Below are 19,408 nucleotides of genomic sequence, written 5' to 3'. Positions count from 1 at the left end.
CTCTTTTGCTCTTTTCTGTACTTTTCCTGCCCCTTCCTTCCCCTGGCTTTATTCTGGATGTTTTCTTCTGACCTTTTAGTTCACTAAATCTCATTTAGAGATATGGAGGGTTTGGGATGATTCTAAATGAGATTTAGTCTTGTGAGGCCTGGTTCACATATACTTGGGTGGTGTAGCCCTTTAGGATTCCAACTAAAAGCATGGGGCTGCAGTAGTTGTTTCTAGAGCTCTTTCTCTTTGGTGAGCCTCATATTCCAGCTTTGTCCCCTAACCCCGTAGTCTGTTGAAAACTATGCCCGTAAATTATCTCCATGTTAAATAATAATGAAGTTCAGTTTTCTACCTTTTTTTTTCTTTTTATGATCTAGTCTGTCCTCTGTGGTAATAGTATACTTGTATGTTCCATAAATGTTTGATGGGTGGAAGAAATAATTTATTTTACATTTTACCTTTAGGCAGAATAAGCAAGCAAATTTTAGCCCAATATTAGAAAAAAATTCCCAATTATTAGAGTCATCCAGTAATGAAAGGGGCTGCCTTATAAGAAGCAAGTACCCATCACAAGAAATGCTCACAAGAATATTCAAGTTTAAATATTCAAACTTAAAAATCTCTTGTCAGGGGATTGTGGAGAAGATTACAGGTTTGGTATTCATTTGGGTTAGATAACCTCCAAGCTTTTTTCCATCTCTTAGTTTCTGTGATTCCAGATTTTGTTCCAACTGTGATCTCTCTCTCTCTCTCTCTCTCTCTCTCTCTCTCTCTCTCTCTCTCTCTCCTTTTAGTACTCTGCTTCCTGCATTCTGACAGTGTGGTCTGAATTATGGAGTCTAAGCCTTATAATGCATCTTCATAAAGAATAGGGCAGTCAAAAGTACTGACAGTTAAGAATGGGAGTATTAAATCAGTTCAGTTGGTAGTCTGACACGATGAATATTTCCTTTGACTATCAAAGGCAATCACAGGTTCTTTTTAACAGAGTAATCACTCAGGTAGGGACTTGAAGAAAATGGATAGAGGAAAATTGACCTGACTATATAATGACAGAAAAAAAATTGATTTAGTTGATTCAATGGGAGGAAAAATATCAGTAATTGGGAAGTTTACTTCCTTGTAGACAAAAGGTGTATCTTGGGCTGTTTTTTTTTTTTCTTACTCATTTACTTATTCTTTCAATCATTCAATCAGCAGATATATTTTGAGAACATAGGCTAAGAAGGATTCACTCTGTTGAAACTTCTCAACATTTCATACAAGTGAACTTCATGAAAACTTTACAGGGGCTTCACATCTTTTGAAACAGAATGGTACCTGCTGCTATTTTACATTTTGGGGGGAAAGCAAACAATTTAAATACTTTTTCCTTTAAAATAATGCACTGTCAAAAAATGTGAGTGTCCCAATTTTGCCCCAATTAATTATCTGCCAGTGGGATAAACGCAGGTGACCAGGAGTCAGCAATAACGGCCTATCCCCTGGTTCTTCAATGTCTAGACAGCTGAGCTGAACCGGAACACATGACACACAGACAGAATGAGTATGCAATCACACAGGGTTTATTTACCTATTCCTAGCGGGTCCTAGGCTCCAGCAAAGGCCTCCCGGCGATGCACACTGAAGGATAGATGGCAAAAACAGAGACAGGCAGGCGGCCACAGTTGGTTCAGGCTCACACAGCAGAGCAGTCAGTCAGGGGCTCATCTCAGGAGCAACGTGGAGTCCTCCTCTCATCAGGCAGGAGATGTCGACTGAAGAAGGTCCAATGCTTATATAGCCGGTAGTAAACAACTTGTGTCCTTATCAGTGTGGGCCAGACGGTGTGCCTTATGCTAGCAGCTAGGAGCAGGGCAATTACACTTTTGGGGCTCAGGGCTTTCACATCAAGATAGTGGGGTGTTCACCAATTTGGAAGTTACAGAGTATTGGGGTATCCACACAGCAAACATTTCACACAATAATTATTTCATACATTAGAGGGGTTTCCTTATGACCATAACATTATTATAACAGTGAGGCTCCGGTGAGTGGACATATATGGTGGTCGTTAGGAAACAGACGCACAGATGCGCGTGCTTATGGCTGCAGTCACTCTGTTGAGCCATCAGCTGGTTACCCCTACTTGTCAGGGTGGTCTGGTCTGTTCCGCATTTTAATTTTTATATTCGAAGCTATATATTGTTTAATGTACACTGAAGAAAGACAGCAAGTTAATCACAATTATCAAATTAAATAACTTTGCAGATTCACTTCAAAGTCATCTTTATCAGACCTGAAGTTGCATTTATTGATAAAAAATCTTAGATATTCCACTCAAGATTTTGATAAACCTAAAACTGCCTTTTTTTAAAGTCTACTAATTTAAAAATAAACAAAAGTGCAGTTTTATTCAGAGTGTAAACAAAATCTTAAATTTCAAGCTGTATCTAGTATTTCAAAAGCCAATAGTAAAAGGCAAAATATAGTGAGGATTACATATGTAAGCCTATCCATGACCTCACTAGGTTAGGTAGAGAGAAATTGCAATCTGAAACAAAACAATAAATATATTAAGGTGAACCATTTAATTTGTTTAAATGCAAACTGCAGGAATTTCAAAATGTAAGGTTTTATCTGCATTCAATACCAACCTGGTAGTTCAGGTTTTTTCCATATTTTAATAGACATTATGACCACACCAAGCACAATATAATGTCATTTTAATTTGTCAAAAATGATCTTCCTTGTATATTTATTTAAAGAAAATTTTAAAGGGTGTCATTATTTTATATTGGGTAAGGCTGACTATTTCCAAAGGTTTTATTATATCACACAAAAATTACAAAGCAATTTTCTCAATTGTTAAGATTTCTCAAAAGCGATTTAGAAGTTTTTTATAAAAACTGGGAAATACTAAGCTACTGAGATGGGGTGAGGGATTTCCCCTTATTTTATTTACAGTTGAGAAAACTAAAGTTCTGAGAAATTGAATCATTTGCCCAAGGACAAACAACTAATAGGTGGCAGACTCTAGATTCAAATTCATGATCACCTGATTCTCAAATTCATGCTTATAATTACCTATGCTGGTGTGTGTCTGAGCTTACACTGTGGCAGTAGGAATTGGGGAAAGAGGAGACTGAATGATATTTCAAAGGCAGGATCTACAGGCAATGGTGATACGCCAGAGAGTTTTGACAAGGGTTAGAAATGTACTAAGGCTTCTAGCTGAGAGATTTAGGAAAGTAGTGTTGCTACCATAAAAATAAATAAATATGCAAACAAACAAGATGGGAATTTCATTTAGGTAAAAATGTGCTGAAATTGATTTTGGCCTTGCTGAGTCACAGGTAACATTAAGACTCACAGGTAGAGCCATCATATTGCCTATTTGACAATATTAGGACTATTGAAAGTCATTGCCAAAAAGTAGATTTAAAATCCATTAACAGGGTAGTCAGTGGTTGAAACCAGAAGAGTGAAAAGGCACTGAGAGAATACAAAGAAAATTAGAATCTGAAAAGGGAAAAAAATCATCTAAGCCGCAGGGAACGCCCCACTTGTGGGTTTGAGAAGGATAAAATGTAAGCGAAGAAAAAAATAAACAAAATAAAAACAAAAATGTTAAAGGCGAACCAGGACAATATAGAATTTTGAAAACCGATAATAAACATGGCTAAAATTTATTGAGCACCTGGATCAAGTTTGCGCTCTGTGTTTTACATACAATATCTTATTTAATCCTCAGAGAGGGAGGTTTGTGTATTCCTATTGATAGAGGAGGACTCAGAGGCTTAGCAAAGGTAAGTCATATACCCATCGCTCAGCTGGGCAAAAAGTAGAATCCATGTTCCAGCCTCCAGAGTCTGTTTCCTAACCAGTGGTATCCATAGTGCACAAAGCAAGCCACTGTGGGAAGAAAATATAACAATTATGATTATTGTAACTCATCCTTTTTAAATTGTATTTTTGTGTATACAGTCAGCCCTCTATATCTGCAGGTTCTGCATCTGCAAATCCAACTCACCACAGATCAAAAATATTTGAATGGAATTTAATGAACAAACTGAACGACCAAGCAAAATAGGATAGATTCAGATAGAGAGCAAGCAGACTGCTGGGGTGGTGGGAGGGAGTGGGGGGGGGAGGGGGGAGAGTGGGGGGGGAGGGAGGAGAGCGGCGAGATGGGGGGAGTAGAAGGGTTGAGCAAAACAGAAGAAAAAATAAGAGAACTCATGGACATGACAACAGTGTAGTGATTTCTGGGAGTGGGTAGTATGGAGGTGGAAGAAGACATAGAGGGGATAAATGATGATGGGAAAAATAAAATAGATCTATTTGAAAAAAATGTTACATGGTTGCTGACATGCACTATGTAGTAGGTCTATTGTTGCCATGGCAGTAGACTTCTTTTCTTGTCATTATTCCCTAAACAATGCAGCATAACAACTGTTTACATAGCATTTACATTGTATTAGGTATTCTAAGAAACCTAGAGAGGATTATAAAGTATACAGGAGGATGTGGGTAGACTATGTGCAAATAATATGCCATTTTACATAAGGGATTTGAGCATCCTCTGATTTTGGCATCCAAGAGGGCATCCTGAAATCAATCTGCCATGTACACTGAGTGACAACTACTAGTATACTATACAACACGCGTCCTATATTAGTATGGTAATATATGCATATCATACATGCAGGCATGCTTTATAAATTAATAAGTACACGTTTATTGGGATGTATGATCAAATAGTTTACTAATGTAAGGCTACAATAAAAAGTTTTGGAGATCATTGTTTAAATCACTATACACAACTGCCTTTTTTGTCTTGTCCATTCTTCATTAAGAAACTGTGTTCACTTTAATGACCATGTTACCTTTTAAAATGCAATATTAGTTCCAATTGAGTTGAGTAAAAACTGTTTATTTCATAGGTTCTTTCCATGTCATTCCTCGGCATTTTCAGAAATTCACAAAGGTCTTTGAGCCACTTAGTGCATTGTAATAGTGGAAGGAACACGCGGCTTAGACTAGAGAGATTTAGGTTCAAATATCAACTTGGACCTTACTGACCATGTGACCTCAGACAAGTTCTGGATTTCTTAGAGCCTCAGTTTACTCATCTGTAAAATGGAGGTAATATTTACCTTGCAGATTTTTGTAAAGTGTAGCAACATCAAAGGAAATAACTTAGCATGGGGCCTGGCATACAGTAGATACTGTTAAAAGGGCAGCAAATTGTAATAAGAGCAGCAATGGTTGTTAACTGTCCACATCTGTGGCCCCAGTAGTCTCTAAAACCAGGTCACATACACCTTTGGCAAAGTTTGGCCTATATTGTTCTTAATCCAACCAGGATACATATTTGAGCATGAACAAAAAGTATTTTCCTGAAATAAGTACGGTCACTGCATATGTGGGTATGCCCCTTTACATGGACTGTAACGGCAATGGCTCCTCCTGATCTTGTGTGGAGTGATAGCCCCGGAAATGCGCTGGCAAAAAAACACAGAGGGCCAAAAATATGACAGCTGCAAGAGAACCAAAGAGATGGAGGCCATTGTCTGCACTTGCATGGGTTGGTATGTTGAATGCCTGTCGACTGGCTTAATGCTCTCCACAGATCTGCACTCCCGACTTGGTGGTATTCCTGGCTTGCACCAATCAGAGGCTCAAAGAAAGATTGCTGAAGCGAGCAGAGCAACAGGGGCGGCCTGATGACAATCTGAAAGCTACGCAGAGGAGGCTAATGAACTTCAAGCAGAACGCTGCTCCGCTGGTCAAATACTTCCAGGAGAAGGGGCTCATCATGACGGTAAGTGAGCCGTGGCTCCACATGTCCAGGACAAGAACGATCTTTCCTATCTCTCAGTAGCCCCTGTTCTCGTGTAGAAATCTACTTTACATTTGAAAAGTGGCATTTGGGAGGGGATTCAGATTTAATTTTAAAAATGGGTAATTTTTACCTGATTTGCCTTTTTTAAGCCATAATGATAAAAATATGCACACTTTTGTTTAACTGATTTTATAAAAGATGATAACTTTTAACCTTGGCTAGAATTCCATAGCCCCCAAATCAAAAAGGACTTTGAAATAACTATTTGAATTACTTTAAGCAATCCTCGCCCAGCTTCTCAGCTCTTCTGTCGTTGGAAACCTAACAAAACTGATAGACTTAAAAACACATAGTGGACATAGTATTCTACGTATTAGACTTAAATTGTAATTTAGGCTTCATCATAATGTCCCACATAAAGAAATGAGATTCTGAGGACATAAAAACATTTCCTAAGGGTTTAACTTGTCACGAGGAAGTGCTACTGTCAAAAAAACAGAAGGTGTTGATCTTTCTGCTCCATTGACACAATGCAAATATTAATATTTTCATAAATGTTTAGTTTGTTTTATGGCTCATGCTACTCAGAATGCCAATGAAGAATGAGGTTGAATCATTAGTTAATATAATTACTAGAATATAGGAAGATTCAGCTAAATTTATGATCCCCATAACATCATGGATTCAAGTATTAAAACATAGTAGAGGAGACGAGGATCATAGGACCTGAAGAAGGAATTATAGGGAAGAAGACACTAAAATTGGGGCCACACCATGGCAGCTGGCTGGTGGCCGACCTCAGCAAACCCTTCCCTTAGCCCTTAGGTCCTTGCTTGTCTGATGGGGTTGCAGCCCCCGTAGAGAATCTGGTTAAAGTGACCATGCCCATTCCAATACAATACATGTACAATGTTTCCCACACATTTTAAATAAATCTGCTGATGCCCATCCACAGAGCTCCTATGACCTAACAATTACTGGGTTCAAAATCTCTTCATTAGACTAAAGTGCTCTTAAATCTGGAAGAGATAGCCCACGGCATTTGAATAAGAATCTCTTTGGCAGTCTTCTTAGCACTGTAAAGAAATATTTATTAGGATTTGCTCTTTAAGTCGAAGTTATGTCAGAGAATTGTAAATCCGATCTGAAAATTGTTTACAGTGCCAGAGTTCGTTGAATGGTCTCAAAGAGACGTTAAGTTGCAGGAAAGATTTCAGAAAACCAGGGTGGATGTTTCTGTAACTATTTGTTGCTGGGGTTACTGCTTGTTTCTCTTGCAAATTACCAGTGCTGAGTTCTGCATGCAACAAAGAAATTGGCCCTACAGACCAAACCCCAAAGGCTAGGTGCAGAGCCAGAGTTTTAACTGATGTTTGCAAGGCTTGAAGGTATTACTGCAGCGTCTCTGATGACTCCCTGCTTGTCACGTTCGGCGTCGCGAGCAGAGCAGATTTCCCCAATGAATGCAGAGTGGGGATTGTTAATTTACTAATATTTTGCACGGAGGTGGAATGCCGTCGCCTCTAATCGAGGGAGTCAATACCAATGTGGATGACTGCCTGTAACCTCATTGCTAAAACCAAATGAGCCTGAAGATAAACGCTTCTATTTACTGCGAGAATACCTGCCTTGGGAAGTTGCCTTTTGAAAGGTGGTGAGTATTAAACACAGGCTAAGCTCCGGAGAATGTAATTTGAAAATCAGTTGGACAAAAGGCTGCCTCCTGAACCACATGTCCTCCTTCAGAACCTGGGTCATAGTTCACTTTTGGAATTAAATATGGTAGCATTTCTACTTTTAAAGATGAGTTAAATAGCATAAAAATGGTTATTCTTTATTCATCACAAGCATATTAAGATGTTAATTGAAATCTTGGGTTAATAGATCAGACAAAGATATTTCCTTTTATCTGTAGTTTTTCTTTCCCTTTGCTTCTGCCTGTCCCTCCTAATTTATTCATTTATTCACTCAGTAAGTATTTATTGAGAACCCATGGGTGCCAGACATTCTGCTAGGTGTTAGGGGTGCAAAGTTAAGTAAGCAAAAGGTAAGGATCTTTCTTTTATTCACTGGCATATTCCAAGCACCTAGAATGGTCCTTGTCTGGTATGTAGTATGCTCACACTAAATGTTCAGAGGTTACAGTCTACTGGGAAAGTGATGTTAAACATGAATCGTTGAGTGTGATGACTGGCACAGGACTAGAACAGGGGTGGGGAACCTTTTCTCTGCCAAGGGCCATTTGGATATTTATAACATCATTCTGAGGGCCATACAAAATGATCAACTTAAAAATTACCCTGCTATATTTGGTCAAACATTTAATTAACTCTCCTCTAATGCCTTGGCAGGGCCAGACCAAATGTTTCACCGGCCGTATGTGGCCCGAGGGCCGGACGTTCCCCACCCCCAGAGCAGAGAGAGCCTCACATGTCATGCACTGTATGGGATTCCCCATAATGACTAGAACAGGCCCTCTCCTCCCTGCAGGTACGCTTCACTGTCTTGGTTGGAGAGTCTTAAGGACCACACGAGCACATACCTCCTCAGTCCCGTTGAGAAAGTTCATCTTGGTGCTCCTCTTCTCTAGGGCTTTGGAGTCTGAAACTTCTCACTTGGAATTTCAGCCCCTCTGCCATTTAATACATTCCTGATGCTCTAGGACTTGGTCTTCATCTATAAATTGGAGATGATGTTACCTGCTGTGCAATGTTGTAGCACAGGTGAAATGAGAGAATGCAGGTGATATGGCAGATGATGGCAATGCAGCCCCATGGCCTGGCTCAGAATTCAGCTGCACCACCTGCCACCTGTGTGACCTTCTGCAGGTTACTGATCTTGTCTGTGACTGACTGACCTGTAAAATGAATATAATCGTTGATCCTCCCTCAGTGTAATTTGTGAGGAGTAAGTGGATGTCAAATTCTCAGAACAGTGCCTGGAACATTGCAAGGGCAATTCAAATGATAGCTATTATTTTATTACTAGAGACTCAGTGCACGAAATTTGTGAAGTGGGGGTGGAGGGTGTCCCTCAGCCTGGCCTGCACCCTCTCCAATCTGGGACACCCTTGGGGGATGTCCGACTGCCGGACATCCCTCTTGCATTCCAGGTCCACTGGCTCCTAACCACTGGCCTGCCTGCCTGCCTGATCGCCCCCAATTCCTCTGCCTGCCTGCCTATCTGCCTGATCACCCCTAACCCCTCTGCCTGCCTGCCTGATTGTCCCTAACTGCCTCTGCTTGCCTGCCTGATTGTCCCTAACTGCCTCTGCCTGCCTGCCTGATTGCCCTTACCTTGCCCCCCTACTGGCCTGATCGACCCTAACTTGCTCCCCTGGCGGCCTGATCGCCCCTAACCGCCTCTGCCTCAGCCCCCTGCCTAAGCTGCAATCTGGCCTCCCTCTGTGGAAAGCGACCTGGTGGATCAGGGGAAGGCACCGCCCCCCATTACCCCACTGCTGCTGCCACTGCCGGCCTGAGCCTAGGCCCTTTGCAGCTGCGCCTCTGCCCTTGCACCCCCTGCAGCTTTGTCCAGAAGGACGTCCAGAAGGTCCTCTGGAAGACATCCGCCCTAATTAGCATATTACCCTTTTATTATTAGTATAGATTATTTTTATTTCTTCCTCTCTTTATCCCCCCTCCATTGCCTATCTTTTGGAACCTACACTTACCACTAACAATTCTGTGCTCTTCGAGGGTACTATGTTGCCTTTTCTTCAATAGATAGGTTATTGAAGGAATCCGAAATGAAGAATTTAGATTTTAAAAACATCATGCCAAATTCATTTTTTTCCTTAAAAGTGCCTGTTAGTCAGTTACAAAATTGTGTCAGTGTTTCCTTTAACTTCTATATCATCTGTGTAATCAAGCTATATAGTGGCTGTGTCTGAATAATGTAGCTGAATTGTAACAGAGGGCAACCCATTTTTTTGTTTTGTTTTGTTTTTACTTCACCATTGCCTGTATCTGTTGGCAGATTTGACTAAAGAACAAACCCAGTGACTGAAGAAGAAACGTAATCAAAGTAGCCAGGGAAAACTGGCTATTGCCGGAATACTGTATCTTATTGAGATGGTTCCCCGCATGGGGGTCTCTTTATTTTTATCCTTTTATCATATCCTTCTATGCACAGCCATCTGTGCAGGTATGAATGAAATAATATGCAATCACAAGGTTAGTATATTAGGGACTTCACAGAATCTTTTCACACAAGCTTACACGTTGTTTTTTTTAACTTACCATAAGGTTGGATGCCATTGCTCCTCATGTCTTTTACAGCATTATGCTTCTCATTAGGATGCTGAGAGTTCCCAACATTTGTCAGAAGTTTTTCTTCGAAATTTGAGTATTCCTGGGATTGGAAGAGCTGCTTGTGCAGTCTTACTGGATAGCTGTGTCTTATGACACTTTGGAGCATTTGGACTTGATGAAACTGTATAATTCTTGAACAATAATTCCCCTTTCTAGATTTTTAAAGCCTCAATAATATGTAGTTTAGTGATAATTTTTGTCTTTATTTTTACTATAAACTATAAAAAAATCGTCTTTGTTTGAATCGTCTTCACTATTGGAACTGTTACCGGAAAACCCCCTGTTGAGTTTTGGCTGCCTGTCACTGTCCAATAACGAAGGCAGGGCTGAATCATATTAGGTGTTTATTGAGAAGGCCAGCCAACCGAGAAGATAGAGCGATTACACACAATCAAATCCTGTCTTACAGCAAGGTGCAGGGGACAGGGTTCTAAAGGGGAAGGGGCTAGGGTGAGGCCAGCCCCGGGGGTCCGCAGCCGTCAGCTATTGTCTTTAGTCATTAGGCGAGGAGATGATGGTGATGAGATGATGGTGATGACGTGATGTTTTGACTCCTGGTGGGTCACTCTGATGATCAGTTCTGCCTGCTGGATTCACAGCTGAGTCACCTCCCTAATCGCTTCGCACAGGCCTTAAAAGGAAACTTAAGAAAAACTTAACCCCCTATTCACATAAGTATATGTGTTCTAAGATTTAAAATAAGATGATTACTTCTCAGATTAACTCAGGTGCTCTATCTATCAGATTATAGGTCCCCCTATCAGAAACCCTCCCCCCATTTTTTTTTTTTTAAGAAATAGCAATAGTTAAGACAGGTCAAGTCTTTGTAAGTTTGATGAACTCTTTATAAACTACATATGGTTGTTTTGTTTGTTTTTTAAGAATAAGATTTTTTTTAATGCCTGAAAAATAATAGGGTAAGATATAATGTTTATGTTATCATTTTCTGAAATGCATTGTGCCATTGGGTCTTTCCAGGGAAATGGTGGCACAATCGTGTGCCATGAATAAATACCACGTAATATGGGTGATAATCGGTGAAAGTCCACATGTAGCTTTAGGCTGTGAAGTAAGCAAACGGCCATTTTTCTTCTGGACTTCTTGTAGGAGGAAGAAAGGGAAGCAAACCTTGAAGTGAGAAGGAAGCTGTAGTCAGAGGATGTACGAAGAGGCTACTAATTAATACCAGGTTAACCGACTGGCTATCTTCAGCCAGGAACGCACAGGCTGAAAATGTTAAAACCAGGATAATTTCTGTTCACCAACACCAGTTTTACTGGGAAAGTGGATGAGGGACTAATTATAAACCTTCTTGGCATATAGCAACACCACATAGACCAGTGATTCCCTAATGCTCAACAGAGCAGAAAACAAAACAAAACAACTTTTAATGAGGCTAAGATGAAGTTCGCTTTTTTTTCTTAAAGACTTCAGTTTTTAGAGCAGTTTTAGATTCACAGCAAAACTGAGAGGGAGGTAAAGAGATTCCATGTACTCTCTGGCTCCACATATGCATAGTTCCCCAGTAAAAACATTCCCACTGCAGGGGTGCATTTGTTACAATTGATGAACCTACATGAACACATCAGAATCACTCAAAATCCATACCTTAGCGTTCAGGATCACTTGTGGTGTTGCACTTTGTATGGATTTGGAGGAGTGTATAGTAACAAGTATCCATCATTATGCTATCATACCGAGTATTTGCTCTGCACGCCACCTGTTCGTGCCTCTTCACCTCCCCCAATACTCCCACCCTGATCCCTGGCAACCACTGGTCTTTCCACTGTCTCCATAGTTTTATCTTTTCCAGAATATCATACAGTTGGACTCTTAGAGTATGTTGTCTTTTCGGATTGGCTTCTTTCACTTAGCAATATGCCCCTAAGTTTCCTCCATGTCATTTCACTGCTTGGTAGCGCATTTCTTTTTAGTGCTGAATAATATTTCTTTGTCTGGATGTACCACAGTGTATTTACTCATTCACCACCTGAAGGACACCTCGGTTGCTTACAAGGTCTAGCAGTTAGGACTACCGCTACTGTTAACCTCCGTGTGCAGGGTTGTGTGTGGACATCAGTTTTCACTTCACTTGGATAAACAGCAAGGACCGCGATTGCTGGGTGGTATGATAAGTGCATGTTTCGTTCTGTAAAAAACCACCAGTCTTCCCAAGGGGCGGCACCATTTTGCATTCCCAGCAGCAGTGAGTGAGGGTCCCTGTTGCTCCACATCCTCGGCAGCCTTTGGAGCTGTCACTGTTCGGGATTTTGGCCACTCTAACAGGCGTGTAGTGGTAACTCATTATTGTTCTAATTTGCATTTCCCAAGTTGTCTTTTTTTTTATTTTACTAAGTGAGGGCATTAAAAAAAAAATCTAGTGTTGCCATTGTTTAAAGGGATATTTTTAGCACCCAAAAACATTAGGAATGACGTAACTCCAAACAGAATTTCTAAATGAACCAGTTTGGCTTTAAGAAAAACTCCCGACACTTGCCTTATTTTTCTCGTATTGCTGTGGGTTAGGGAACCACGTTATCAACCACAAACTGGCATCAGTGCTGGGGAACCCCTGGCACAGAGAGCCATGCTTCTCAAAGCCACACGAGTGTTGACTCACCAGGCATGGTGCCTGAACCCCAGGCAACCCGTTTACACTCCATTTGCTTACTCTGCCCCATATCATTTCCTTTAAATTTGGGAATACTCCCATTATGTATTTCAAATTTGCCACCCAAACTATGTGATTCCCATCCCACCAGACACTCTTAGCCAAAGGGAAAATAAACAAGAATAGTAAAAGTTAATTTCAGACAGAAGTTATGGATAGTTGTTAATTAACGTCAAGTTTCATAGGCACCAAACACTAACATTTAAAACACAAGAACACTTATCCCGAAGCGTCCAATGCACAGCCATCGGTTAATCATCCCCATCTCCACCAGCACCCCTGCGCAGAGTGATGAAAAAGAAATCTAAGCAGCATAAACCCTCCGCAGATTCAAAAACTCACCTCAACATGAAAAAAAGCAATGAAAACACTTGATCAGTTTACCCAAACAAACCCATTCTCCTAAAATTACCAGGAGGGAAATTCTGTCATTGCTTGTCAGTAGTTAACAGGTTGATGAATTTGTACTATGTAACAGGGAAGCTGTATTTCCTCTAAGTACCAACCCTCCTTACATCCTGTTTAAATATCCAATGCCATGTAACCAAAAGCCCCCACTATTTCCCACCTGGTGGATTTAGTAACTAAGACAGAGGCTAGTCAAGGAGGAGTGTTTAGAGGCTAATAAATAGGAAAGCTGTGATGCATTCTGGAAGGTACTTACTTAGGTGACGATGGTGTATTGTGAGCCTGGATGTACGGCCCTCTGAACTGTCAGTAGCCCAAAGTATTTTTACTGTATATTAAGTAGACAGTGCCTTTCGGCATGAAACCTGAGGTAGATAGACCCTCAATGTAAAGAGCCCAGAAGTAACATAAGAAATATCCATTTTTGACTTGAATATGAGCCAGTTATAAGGAATCACAATGTCTGGGCAGCAAGCATTTACCAAACCCTACTATGTGCAAAGCTGGCAAGGTGGCACTGCCCTAGAAAAAGCACTGCTGCTTATTTTAGGAGGGGGGCATCTCTGTGATTAGTCAGTGGTACTCACTCACCTATTAACACAGATCTTTGTAACCCTGGTTTAAACATATCCAGAACTAAATGGAAAAGTGGATCTGATTACTTTCATAAACTGTTATTATTGGGGGCTCTAAAAACTAAAATATTAGAATATCAGTTTCATTCCCTGATCTTTTTTAAAAAAATATATTTTATTGATTTTTTACAGAGAGGAAAGGAGAGGGAGAGAGAGTTAGAAACATCGATGAGAGAGAAACATCGATCAGCTGCCTCCTGCACACCCCCCACTGGGGATGTGCCCGCAACCAAGGTACATGCCCTTGACCGGAATCAAACCTGGGACCCTTGAGTCCACAGGCCGACGCTCTATCCACTGAGCCAAACCGGTTAGGGCTCATTCCCTGATCTTTTGTATAGGAAAAAAAATAAAAGCACTGAAAAGATAAAGCCATTTTCTCACAAAGTGGTAACCTGCATACAGCAAAGAAAGACCCACAGTTCTGGGGCAAGTTATGCTGGATCCTAAGTGGCCTCAAAGCAGCAGAGAGAATAAGCAGATACTGTATTTATAGCTCATTCTGGTGTTCTGTCTCTGTCTCAGTAACAAGCAAGCATCTGACTCACAACTTCCCCACACCCAAAGCTTGCTCAGTGTCGGTCCTGTTCACACTTCGCAGGCAGAGAGCAAAGCAACAGACTCAGCCAATGCATCTCCTTCCGAAGTGGGAACTGACACTGATCACATGGCCACCCTATCGTCAGGGCCTGATGGTAAGAGCTCTCCCACAATTACTCTAAATGTGATGCTTCATACAGGTGTTCACAGGAAAGATGAGGAGGAACATAGAGAATGATGGTGATTTCTTCCCCAAAGAGATGTAAAATCCGTTTCTGTTGGTTTTATTACTACGCATATCCCCCAAAGCCCGATAAACAACTTCTTAATCATCTTAAGTATAAAGTAGGGTCCTCACATTCTAACCATGAATTAGATGATGTGTATAAAACCCAGATAATATTCAAGTGAATACATTAGGAAGATTCACATTAAGGCAATTCTGATTCCAAGAACTGTTTTGACAGGTCTACCTAAGAATACTTAAATTAAGGCCTGTACTATTTCTATGGGACTGGATTTCACAACAGCTTGTCTTTGTTTGTAATTGTTTAAAAGAAATAAAGCAGATTAGATGATAATTGGTAGCTAAATGCCATGTCATACTAACAGCTTCCTTATAAGTTCTTGTTTCAACACTACAGTTTCGGACAGGAAATTGTATACACACACACACAAGCACACACACATATGCACACATTACATACACTCACACACGCACACACACATACCACATACATACACACACTCACACACACACATTGTTGGGTGACCACTTCTCCAGGAGACACTCTGTGATCAGAACAATAATTTTGACAGTGATGTCAACAAATATTTCACACTTCCAGAGTTAGGTCTTAGTTAACTTTAATATGTTATACTGAGACTGTTGAGGATCATAAGTAAGAAAATATTTTTGATAAAGTTCTTGGACTAAATTTTTTGTGTGCTTAAGACCAAACTAATTGGAATTGATCAGTATCTTTAAAGAGAGATGGCCCTATAGTTAAATTAAGTGATTTTTTTTTAAAAAAAGAAGAAGACAAAAACAAAAGAAAAAAAGACAGGCATGTGAGATTTGCCAGTCAGAAAAATACAAGAAAACACTATGAATAGATGATGTCTTAAAAGACAATAGCTAACCATTTCTGAGTAGTAATATGTGCTTGGTACTGTTCAAAGTGCTTCCTGTCAGGTGTGGCTCTGGAATCCTCACCTAATCTCCAGGAGGCAGCCACTGTCATCATGTCCACTCTGTAGAAAACACTGAAGCTCAGGAGAGAGGACCTGGCCCAGGATCCCACAAGTGCTGTGAAGCCTCGGCCCAGACCCCAGCAGCAGGGCGGTGATCGCTCTGCTGTCCCTTCATTAAAACATGACACGTGTGCACTCGGGGTCATGAAGAGAAAGTGCATTGCTGCTTTCTCCATGCAGTTACTGTTCGATAAGCACCTCTATCCCCTTCTGTAGTCTCTTCATTTCTGTTTCTCAGGAAAGAAGAAACGAGAACATTAATTCCATTGTTGCATTACATTGATAGGCTTTTAAAAAGTAATTTAAATAACAGATCTAAAGTAATTAAGATAATCCCTAAAATTGATTCATCGGAACTCATTATTACTAGAAGGGAATTTTACCACTAGTGGCCAATTATTGGGCCTTGCATGTTTGTTTAGTTACACGACCCACCATATTCTCCCCTTGCTCAGTCCTATAAATCAAATGCAAACCCATGAAGCCCTGTCCTTTGAATGAGTCCTACAATTCCCCTTCCCCATTAGGACAGTCCTTTTGTTCCATTGACCCAGGGCTACTGGATGCCAGACAATAACACTTTCCCAGATACAAGGCATGGGGGCAGGCACTGCAGGGAATACGAAGGTGACGGTGACGTGGAGACAGGCCTGCTGTCGCGGCTTTGGTGTGCAGTCAATGACCGATGCGTCAATAGCTCAGGTACAGCAGGGGAAGGGGCAAGTGCCAGCCACCGTGTAATCGGCCCGGGAGTCAGGGCAGAGGAGCAATTTCCTCCTGGAAAGGGTAGGAAAGGCTTTCCTGGAAACGCTGGCCCCTGATGGGCAGGTCAGAGGTGGAACCCTGAACGGCCAGGAAGGGCATTCTAAGCAGACACAAGACCTGTGGGATACATAATGGAGCAGTGGGAATTGGAAAGATGGGAGGAGGGGGGTAGGTGTGCTAGAACCAAACAGGGGAAGGCAGTGCTAGGCTGAGCAAGGGTTCCTCTGCGGGCAGGGGGCGCTGTAAAGGCTCTGAGCAAGGGAATGACACTAGAAATGTTACACTGGGGGCTGTGTGTAAAACCCCGAATGGAGGAAGCGCCTAGGAAGGATGTGCTAAGGGCCTGAGCTGGCACGGTGACGGTGTGACACAGGTTCTGCTTCCCCATGGGGCAGCTCCACCACCATGGAATCGACAACGTGCATGGGGTCGCCGAAACAGTGTCTGAGGAAAGCAGCACTCCTAAGTCACCGCATGTGACACGTAACGTAAGTTTTAGCAGTTGGACCATTTTGATTTCCCAACTGGACAGCATCATGGCAGAGTTGAAAGGGAAAAGGGTAGGAAAGGTAACGTAATAGATTAAGGACTGTGATTCGCTAAAGCACTGTAAGGTGACATTGAAATCTAAGCACAGAGGTAACTGGGGGATCTCCAGTTATTCTTGCCACGAGTAATTGTTTCAAAATAATTATCAAGTGAATAAGTTAATGAATCAAGTAAAAAACTGTAGACATATCTGGAACCATTTATTTTCCTGACGTCTTCTAGGTATGGGGACATGGCTCCATTGAAGCACTACACAGGAATCACTTATCAAAAATAAAAGAGTTACATGTTAGGGGTGTGTTTGATGACAGTCAGAGCAGGTGAACAGCCTGGGCTTACACACATTTGACCTGTGTAAAATAAGCACCAAGATGGATGGTCCAGGGCTGGCACAGTGACTTCATGGTGTCATTAAGGACTCACACACCTTCTGTCCTTCAGTTCCAGCTCTAGTCTTTTCAATGTGTTTCCTCAGAGCAATGAAATGGCTATTGCTGCTCAAATCTACACTCTGAGTAGGATGAAGGGGTAGGGCTGGGCAGCCACATCCGTTACCCTTCAGTAGGAAAGCAAGAGCCTCTCCATAAACCGCCCTCCCGCCCTCCTGGACTCACACTTGGGTCTCATCAGTCAAAACTGGGTCACAGTTTTCCCCTGCCTTCAAGGGAGACCAGGAAATGAATTATTTCGCGTTCCGGCCTCTCATGTAGAGGAAAGCAAAGGAAAAGGGAGTTAAAATAAATATGGAGCAAATCAACCTGCAATAACAGCTACAAGGTTCCAAAAAAAAAAGAACATTTAATGTTCTCTGTCTAAAATAATATATGGGAATATACACTTGCTAGTAATTCTATCAAAAAATAGTTAACGTAGAAAGTATTTTTGCTTAATAACAATAGCTACTTTTGCCCTGGCTGGCGTGGCTCGGTTGGTTAGAACGTCGTCCTGTACACTGAAAAGTCATGGGTTCGATCCCTGGCCCGGGTTGGTCGGGGAGCATGCGGGAGGCAACCGATCTGTTTTCTGTCACATCAATGTTTCTCCCTCCCTCCCTTCCTCCCTTTCCCTCTCTCTAAAAATCAATGAGCATGTCTTTGGCTGAGGATTTTTTTTTTTAAAGCTACTTTTCAGTAAGCACTTTCAAGTCAGTATTCCAGGACCTTTATTCACTTTATATCTAATTCTCACAACTGTCCTTAAAGTTTAATGAAAGAAAGAGGCTTAGAGAGGTTCAAGAACATACCATAAATGCCAGAGCCAGAGAATGAGAGAGCTAAGGTTTGAAATAGTTTCTGTCTCACTAAGTCCACTCAGTTAATAATAAGGGATTGAGCCAGACTTATATCCAAGCAAACAGGTAAGCCCCCACACCAAAAACAAAAAACAAAAACAGGCAAAAAGGTGTTGGTAATGCCTTCTTGTGAACTGCCTGATATTGTTGACTGAGAAATCCAACTCTAGGAGAAATCAGGAACTCACATACTAAATCAAGTGCTATGCCAGCTGCTTTACAAACTTGACGTCTTCTGATCACCCAACCTTGTAGTAAGGTCGGTAGTATTAAAATTATTTGTGCCTCTTATGTGCCAGGTGTTTCACTTAAATTATCTCACTTCAGGTAAGGACAGGAGCTTGCTGTCCTTTCTCAGATAAATCCTAAACTGCACGACCTGTCTCTGTGTCCCACAGTCCACGTCTCACTCTGGCATTCCTCTTCCTTCTCCCGTCTGCCCTGCTCTGCCCTTCAGACTCAGCACCTGCCGTGGTCTCGTCTGCGGGGACTGGCTGCCTCATTTATCATCTGCCTCTCACCCAGCCAACCTCTGGAACAAGGATGGTGCCTCTAACAAGGACGGTGCCTCCACTTAGTTTTCCCTGACCTCGCAGGGGGACGTAGATGGATATGTAGACACAGCCCTGGATGAGCCCGTGTAGAGGGGGCAGGAAAGGAGATGGATAAGGGGCCGCAATGCCTCTACCATGTTATTACAGAAGGATGGAAAGATGGTTACGAGATGTAATAAGTCACACCAGCCTTCTCCGTGGTAATTCTTGTGCAACTGGGCAAATTCAAAACATTCCATCCTTTCAAACAAGTAATCAGGTATTTGAAATTGCTGAATGAGGAATCCTAGCCATTACCAAGTTCAGGATTGGAAATGGGAATAGGTGGATGGAAAAGACTAATTCAGGGGCTGCACAGACAGGGAAGGAAGGGGGAAATAAAATAGATGTTGTAGTAATCATTCTAGTTTCTTGTTGAGTCCCCCCTCCCTAATTTAGGAATTCATTTGGCACAGTATAAAATAACGTTAAAAATATACTCATTCATCAGTTTCTTTTTAGGCAATTGTTTTGATATTTCTAGCTAACATGGGGTACTCAAATATTAATGAAGACATTGATTTCTGGTCTCCTAGATGAAGTAACAAAACAACCCTGAGTGTAAAAGGAC

The 19,408-nt window shown here is 41.4% G+C and overlaps 1 protein-coding gene across 3 annotated transcripts in view; it reads left to right on the top strand.

The window, feature by feature from the left end:
- AK5 (adenylate kinase 5) overlaps nucleotides 1-19,408 on the top strand; it is a 199,996-nt gene that overhangs the window by 46,729 nt on the left and 133,859 nt on the right. For all 3 annotated transcript variants that reach the window (XR_013813766.1, XM_079776462.1, XM_079776461.1), the window contains exon 6: nucleotides 5,606-5,797. Coding sequence is in view for 2 of the 3 variants with exons in the window: in XM_079776462.1 (XP_079632588.1) it covers nucleotides 5,606-5,797 (192 nt within the window). In the remaining variant the exon portion in view is untranslated. The remainder of the gene's footprint in view (nucleotides 1-5,605; nucleotides 5,798-19,408) is intronic.

The sequence above is a fragment of the Cnephaeus nilssonii genome (assembly GCF_951640355.1).
Source record: "Cnephaeus nilssonii genome assembly, chromosome: 7".
Lineage (NCBI taxonomy): Eukaryota > Metazoa > Chordata > Mammalia > Chiroptera > Vespertilionidae > Cnephaeus > Cnephaeus nilssonii.
The sequence above is the reverse complement of the archived record's forward strand: the minus strand, read 5'-3'. Positions and strand labels throughout refer to the sequence as shown.